The 8,843-nt window shown below is 31.1% G+C and overlaps 1 protein-coding gene across 1 annotated transcript in view; it reads left to right on the top strand.

Moving 5' to 3' along the window:
- Positions 1-8,843, top strand: part of LOC106463877 (zinc finger protein 850-like) — a 33,188-nt gene that overhangs the window by 1,364 nt on the left and 22,981 nt on the right. The window contains exons 2-5 of the mRNA XM_022391525.1: positions 172-879; positions 3,605-3,717; positions 6,312-6,480; positions 7,442-8,839. Of these exons, the coding sequence (XP_022247233.1) occupies positions 786-879; positions 3,605-3,717; positions 6,312-6,480; positions 7,442-8,839 (1,774 nt within the window). The 5' untranslated portion in view covers positions 172-785. The remainder of the gene's footprint in view (positions 1-171; positions 880-3,604; positions 3,718-6,311; positions 6,481-7,441; positions 8,840-8,843) is intronic.

The following is an 8,843-nucleotide window of genomic DNA, read 5'->3' as shown; positions in this document are numbered from 1 at the left end:
TAGTTGACTATTACTCTTCTGAAGAGTAATAGTCAACTATTCGAAAGCGCTCGAGTTTTGGGTCTCATTTGAAAACATTACAACTTTTGTATATGATCCTGTGTGCTAACTTCTTAATCAGAATATATATATTTATTTATTTGTTTTGCTGTTCGGACCTTCACCCCAAAGAAGACAAGTAAAACCAGGTGCCGTTCCGAGTGTTTTCAGCTTGGTACAAGACAAATTACACTACAGCCCATGAGAAGAATCGAGTGAGAACTGAAAAGGATAAATCGCTACAACCAGTCAGTAGTTGACACTCCTGAGGAAATTATACTAGCCCTATAAAATGTCAGTGACAGATACACGCATTTAAATGTGAACAGAAGTTAATAATTATCAATATTTTCATTCAATAGCCACAATTATATCGTTTTATTAAGCAATTTGGAACAATATTTTTACCATCATATTGAAACTATGCTTGTTTTTATGTTACAAAACAATAGTCCGATACGGTGTTATCGCTCATATTATTTTGTTTAAGTGTTAATCAAATCGGCTTTTCTGCCAGTAATTTTAGCTTTACTGTATTTAAATTCCGTCTTAAATTTGCTAAGATTCCAATTTTCACATTTCTCACGAAATTTAGTGGAATTGGTAAAATACATATCGGGAAAACAAGCAGTGCTTACACATCCTTGAAAGTCCATAATTTCAAGGGCTTGAAAAGGGGCCTTTTTTGTAAAAGTACTTAATTAATATAAAGGTGAAGCTTCTGTATAATTGTGGAAGTATTAAAGATGAAGGTTGAACCATTTTCTGATGAGAAGCCAGATACTTTGTTGGATATCAAGTCGGAGAAAAATGAACATGAAACTTTCACAATAAGTAGTAGTAAGTAAATACATCAAGAATTTAAATGTTTTGTGTTTTTCCAAACATACGTATTGTGAATTGTACCCGTTTTAATTTAGAAGTGTGTCTGCATTTTTCATTATTCATTGATAATACCTTTTTTCTTAATGCATGACTTTATTTTCTGTCCCAGGAATGTATATCAGTAAAATTAGATTTCATTCTCATGGTTATTTTAGTCTTTGATTGGATGAACCTGAGTCTAGTTACACTTTTCTTATCTTATTCTTTACCATCACCTGTGAGTGGGGTTAAACCTGAAACCTTTCAAGTATGAAGTAAGTGTTCTAGTAACTGAGATGGATTAACCCACTATATACTGTTAGTAAAAATCAGTGTTAGAAAATTTGTTCTTTTTTTAATGTACTGGCCATTTGAAGACAGAATTGACTTTTATTGCTTTTTCATTATCATATGATCTAAATTTCTGAATATCCTTGATGCAGTGCAGTAGTTGCAACATATTTATTCACAGTTCTATACTTAACCACTTTTCATGTGAGGTATTAGCTATTTTAGAAGCGTTTTCTTTAAGTGATGTTTTATTCCGTATCTGACCATGTAAACCTATAGATGTTTTGTTGGCAATCATTGATCAACATATTTGGATTAGACAATGGATTTTAGAAGAGATCTGTTACATACTTCATTGTTGTTTGAAGTAATAATCAGCAACAAATATGAAACACTTCATTGTTGTTTGAAGTAATAATCAGCAACAAATATGAAACACTTCATTGTTGTGTGAAGTAATAATCAGCAACAAATATGAAACAGTTGAATATGACTTAAACACAACTACAATAACTTAGGTAATTTATATAAATCAACTAATCATTAAGTGGCATGTTGTGATAGTTCTTGAAGTAAACTTCAGAGGATCTATTTAAGCAGTTGTTGTCCTTATGTGATTTCCTTTCACTTGAATGATTTCCTAGTTGCCCACATATATGGTCCAATTTAGAGTTTTTGCTATCAAGGAATTATTTCAGTATTAACCCTCTTATCATGGGCAAGTCAAATAGCACATGTCATGAATTTTTAGAAAGCTACATACAAAATTTAATTATATTACTTTATTATTCTTTGATAGATTGTTTAGGCAGAGTATTCCTGATGAGTAAACTAGAATGGATGGCAACTACCTGGTTTAAAAACACAAGTACAGAGGATGACATTTTGAAAATCTCCTCACTTTCATCTGCAGCCTTTCCACTAATGAGAACCAGTGATAAACAAACTAATTATAACATTTCCACCACAATCCACCAGGATACTATAAAGACCTGGAACTCTGACCTGAAGATGGAAGACTTTCAAAACGTCCTCTCCATACTTGTGTTTTTACAACAGGCAGTTGCTGTCCATTCCAGTTTACTTTATCATTATTGTTTCAGAATAAAAATGGCATCAAAACATAGTTAATGAATCAAACTTTAATATTAAGTAAGTTCCTAATGTTATAAGGAAGTATTTAAAAAATCCTCATTCCCCTAGTGTGAGAATTGTGACATTTGCTCTTTAGATCTTTCCTCATCTGTAATTTATTTACCATCTCTCCAAGAAATAGAGATTTTGACTTATATTATTTATTATAATATAAATATTACTCAGGCAAAGCGTAATTTTTAAGGCCTTCAGTCTTATTTTGTACTGGAGCTATAAACTAAAAAATCAGGCCCATTTGCCACACCCACCTCTCACATCCTCTCTTTCTCAGTTTGCCACTATTTCTCTTTAACATTATACTATATTAGCTATAACCAATAGAAAGCAAAAGTTTTAGTCTATTAGTTGATATACAGTAGCCCCTCGACATTAAGGGCACCCTTCTGACAGTATCCAAATGCTTTCCATAACAAGGTGCCCTTAATATAAAAAATGAGCCACACAAAGTTAGATTTCATATTGACTAAATTTCTGAATTTTAAAGCCCTCCCATTTTGTTTGGTGTATGCATTCAAAACCATTTTTTTACATGTATGTAAGCACTGTTTTTGTGTATACTGTAAAAACATTAAATAGATGAAACAAGGAAATGTGTGTTTTTTAAATTTATTTCTATTTCATAGGTATGAAAATACATGCACATGTAAAACGTTACCATGCATTTGTATGTCACATAAGTTAGGTCACTAGCACAAATACATGTATAGCAGACTTATACACTTATTGTTTATGTTATTGGTTATGTGTTTACTTTGTAAAAAAGTCTTTATTAGATGATTGTTTGTTACATTTACATTGGCAGTGTTGCAATTGACCCTCGCAAGTCATGAAAGTGTCTAGAATGTCCGACAAACCTCGCTCAAATGCAAATTGTTTTAGGACAAAAGCCCATTGTTGTGCTTCCACAACTTGGTGTTGGTGGATGGTGATTCTAGCTCAGGCAAAGGGGTTGGCTCCTCATCATGAAAAGTGGAGTTATCACATTGAGAAGGCTTTCCTGCAATGTCATCAGTAATTCATTGCTCCCAACCCTCTTCCATTTCTTCTGTGGTTAGAGCATCTTTGTCCAAATCTGTAAATTGTGCAGCAGTAAAAACTTCTTTTCTGGTTTTCTCTGACAGACGTGTCATCAGCTCACTCCATGGAATGTTGTCTTTCTCATCATCTCCAGGAAGTATTGGAATTGATTATGATTAAGTTGTGCATAAGTTATAAAGTCTTGTTATAGAGAAATCTACTTTGTTTGTATTTCTAGCTACAGGAAAAGTTGATTCCTTGAAAGAAATATCTCTACATACCATTTCGAAATTTGGTATGATAAAAGAGGAGAAAGAAGATAACTATGATGGAGCAACAGAGAAAAGTGAGGTAATTTGTAGATTAAAACTTTTACAGTTGTGCTATTTAAGATAATATATATAGTTGTAATTGTGTCTTTCTGAACATATTGTTGAGAGTAATTGGTGATAATGTGTCTGTAATAGTTAGATATACATTACTTTTTCAATTTAAGTTTAATGTTACATTTTGTATGCATATTTATACACTAACAGGGGCCTAGAACATTCCACATACTACAAGATATTATGATGCATTAACACTCAGTTGAACAACAAAAAACTCAGAAGGTTCTAGTAACATGACACAATAATATAACAACCATCAATTCATAAATAGTGATCTACTCAATGTATGATTCATGAACAGTTACATAAACAAACTTATGATAAACTATCACTTCTAAAAATAATTAAATGTAACACTTGTGCTATATAAACTATCTAAATCATAACACTCATTTAATAGAGATAGATAGATCTAGACTGCGTGATTATGAGTTTAGCCATAAAGAGCATATAGTGGTGATTTCTGAAATGAAATTATTACAGATTGTATTGTAATAACAGAGTAGAGAAGAATAATTTGTTTTGTATATTGTGTTCTAAGATAATTGAACCCCCCCTGTGTGGATTTTGACAAAAAAGACAATTAAAAATTACTTACAGCTCTGGATTCAACTGTGGTAACTAACAGTGTAACAAACATTTGTATATGCATTTGACCTGTTTTAATATATTACTTTAAAACAAGTAGATTGTGTGTTGTTTGTTTATTGTTGAAAATTATCACCAAATAGTCACAGATACCTACTGTAAAGAATCTAGTCCACCCATACATAAAAAACTGATAGCTAGAAAAACGGCTATAAAGAAAATTTAAATATGATTGAATTGAGCAAGTATTAGACCATTACGTAATAATAGGTTATACATACACACACACACAAATATATATATATAGGTTTAAGAATTTTTTAAAAATTCTGTTTGTTGCAAATTGGGAAACTAGTTGTGTGTTAAATTATACATGTTTTAAAGCTACAAAACTTTTCTTCAGTGGGAAGATATTAGTTCTGTCATCCTCAATATAAGTAGTTTACCTAGAAACAGGAATATATATATGCATACAGTTTTAAACAAACTTCACATGAATGAAATTGCTTAAGGCTTAATAAAGGTTTCTTGTTGATGTTTGGATCTTTGTTTAAAGTTACAATTTTTGTATTCATTAATAGAATTCTTTTTATTGAATGCAATGTTTATAAGCTTGTTGTATTTTAATTATATTTACCAAATAAATATTTCAAATCAGATGAGTTAAGTCTACTGTTTAATTTCATATCATTTTAATTTTTTGTGTGTTCATAGAACTTACATGAATAAACTGGATACTTAATTGTTTCAAACTGCAATCATGACACTTTTTTAAGACCCGTGGCTGTGAAAAAGTAGGATATTTTACTAAAAACTTGACCAAAAGGAAATTATGAAACATATAATCAATAAATCTCATAAAGTGCAATAGTAATTATTAGTAAACAGTTTAGCTATATTAGTTGAGCTGATTTCAACACAACTTTTAGATTTTGAATCAGATACCAGGAAGCATGGAAACAGTAGTAACTGGCAGAGTATGTGATGAACACAAAAAATGTCTTTGTGATCCATCACCCTCATCCACTGTACCTACGCTACGATGCATATTAACTACAATAGAAAGTAGTTAGTTGTCAAATCAGTAATCAAAAAGGTGCGGCCATATCATCAGCTCAACATTTGACATATTTGACCAAATCTGTACAAATGATTTGTAACATAATCTCTCATCAGATCAGGCATGTCACATCTTCTCTTGCTTCCTTTTAATTCTGACAAGAGATATAGAATAATATGTGAACTACATCTAACACATTCATCTGCAGTTACTTACATTACTTGATGGTTTTATGTGCCTCTAGTTTTGACCTCTCTCTGGTCAACTTAGAGGCTCTAGTGCATTGATCTAGCCCTGTTGATTTTAATTTACACTTTAATCACTAATCTTGTACATTCTCCATGTTCTTGACACATTTCAGGACAACATTGTTTGTGTGCCGAACTTTTGAGACATCCTGAAAAAAAAAAGGCAAAAAAACATCAAAAAGAGAGGAAAAAATAATAAATTTTCAAAACCAATTAGCCACTAAACATTAAATTCTCTGTGTTTGGTGTCATCAGATCTCACTAAATTGCTAGCCTTACCTCACAGGTACTATATCTATATAACTGACTTTTGAATATCTTGTACTAAAGAGAAAAAAGAAAGAAAGCCGATAGAACCAAATGTAACAATCTATTTTGTTATATTTTTGAATGTTGATTTAAATACTAAACATTCCTTACCAATAAAACTTGAGAATGATCACACATCGTACCTGTTTTAAAAACAAATCTTACTTACTGTAAAAGCTCTAACTGGTAATAAAAATATTTTAGTACTGTTTACATACATAACTAAGTTTGAAGCATTAGGTTTATTAACTATATTGTCATGTTTTAAACTAATTAACTGTAGAGACTATGTGTAATGATAACACTAACTGCTATTTTTATTGACCTTTTAAATATGTTGTTTGATGTTAGAATATATTTGTCCAAGAGAAAACAGAGCATCCTTGTGATCTGATAGAAAATGATATTATTTCAAAGTTCAGTGACAACAATGATGATCTGGATAGTTCAAACTATAATGATACGGATGTGAAAACAAAAATAGAATTTCAAGAAGAATCTGTGCTGAAAAGTACACCTGGTAAGTACAAACATCTCCAAAAACGCTTAAGTACATTGACGCTGATTTAAAATAATTAGTTAAATTATTGGTATATTTTAAAGTTATTGAAACATATAAGACCGATTTCATTGAAACTGTATAGATCTATGTTTGGTGTTTCTGTTTTTTTTACTTCAACTTGTCTGAAAATGAATAAGAAGAACAGTAATTGTGAACTTAAACAGAAAAACATTCTAACTGACCAGTGTTTATCCTCCTGGTTCTTCATGTATAAACTTTATGATTAAGGGTTGGAACCCATTTCAGTTGAATAATGTTTCAGCATGTTCAGAGAATTTATTGTTGTCATTTATTTCGATAGATGTCATTTATTGAACATCTTCTGTGTAGAATCTCTAATCTATTAATTTTACATGCTGAAGACAGCAATCAAACAGCTTCTGATCAGAGGGACGGTGTCTAAACTTGTTAAAAAAAAAAATATATATTGAATATATTTCAATAATGTATAAATCTTGGCATTTATAAATATTTAATTATTATTGCATATAAAAAATTTTAACAAAAAGTATAAAGTATTTATGTTAATTAACATTTTAAAGTAGACAAATTATTATTAGATTTGATGATAATCAAACATTTGAAGTTAGAAAATATTTCTAAACATTAATCCAGAGATACTAGCTGAAACTACATCGGTTGTTGTGACATTGTACTATCATATTTCTACAGGTGATTTTACTTTATCTTCCAAAAACCTCTCTTGACATGGAATGTTACCCTCAGTTTGTTATCAATGCTATTCTAATCCAGGTAGAAAAGGTTCTATAAAATGTGAATCTATGAAAAGTACATCACAATTAGTTTTCAGCTTTAAAATTTTTATATTGGTATTGATCATATGAGAATATTAAATATACTTAGAAGTTTATCAAATATATTAATAACTATGATGTGGCATCATTTATATCTATTTTAGATACGAAGACCAGTGTAAACATCTTTTGTGGAAGTCAGAGTCCTGGTTATCATGTTATAAAACAAGAAGATTACTTTATAGAAGTTAGAAATTCCCCAAAACCAAACAGTGGTATATATGGAGAAACAACTTTAAATGGAAATAACCTAAACAAATTCAATATACCTCAGTGTAATGGTAAAACATACAGTTGTGTAGTCAGTGGAGAAGAATATGGAACAATGGATAACCTAACACAAGAACAGAGGATACAATCTGGAGAGAAACCATATCATTGTGCAGTTTATACAAAACACTTTGAGAGAAATAGTTCCTTAGAACAACATGAAAGAAGAGATCCTGGGGAGAAACCATATAGTTGTGGAGTTTGTAGAAAACAGTTTGTATCAAGCAGTAACTTAAAATCACATCAAAGGATGCACACTGGGGAGAAACCATATAGTTGTACAGATTGTGAAAAACAATTTCGAACAAAGGGTAACTTAAAAAGTCATCAAAATGTACATAGTGGGGAGCAACCATACAGTTGTTCAGTGTGTGGAAAACACTTTGTTAGGAAGAATAACTTAAAATCACATCTAAGAATACACACTGAGGAGAAACCTTACAGTTGTGAAGTTTGTGAAAAACAATTTAGAACAAATGGTGAATTAAGAATACATCAAAGAACACACACTGGGGAGAAACCTTACAGTTGTTCAATGTGTGGAAAACACTTTGGTGCAAGGAATAACTTAATTTCACATCAAAGAATACACATTGGGCAGAAACCACACAGTTGTGCAGTTTGTAAAAAACCATTCGGAACAAGGAGTGTCTTAAAAGTACATCAAAGAACACATACTGGTGAGAAACCTTACACTTGTTCAGTGTGTGGAAAACACTTTGGTGCAAGGAATAACTTAAAATTACATCAAAGAATACACATTGGCCAGAGACCACACAGTTGTGCAGTTTGTGAAAAACCATTTGGAACAAGGAGTATCTTAAAAATACATGAAAGAACACACACTGGTGAGAAACCTTACAGTTGTTCAATGTGTGGAAAACACTTTGGTAGAAAATATTACTTAAAATCACATCAATTAATACACACTGGAGAGAAACCTTATAGTTGTGGATTTTGTGAAAAACAATTTAGAACAAACGATGCTTTAAAAAAACACCAAAGAACACACACTGGTGAGAAACCTTACAGTTGTACAGTGTGTGGAAAACACTTTATAAGAAGTTTTACCTTAAAAGAGCATCATAAAATACATACTGGGGAGAAACCTTACAGTTGTACAGTGTGTGGAAAACACTTTATAAGAAGTTTTACCTTAAAAGAGCATCATAAAATACATACTGGGGAGAAACCTTACAGTTGTACAGTGTGTGGAAAACACTTTATAAGAAGTTT

The sequence above is a fragment of the Limulus polyphemus genome, unplaced genomic scaffold (assembly GCF_000517525.1).
Source record: "Limulus polyphemus unplaced genomic scaffold, Limulus_polyphemus-2.1.2 Scaffold1509, whole genome shotgun sequence".
NCBI lineage: Eukaryota > Metazoa > Arthropoda > Merostomata > Xiphosura > Limulidae > Limulus > Limulus polyphemus.
The sequence above is the reverse complement of the archived record's forward strand: the minus strand, read 5'-3'. Positions and strand labels throughout refer to the sequence as shown.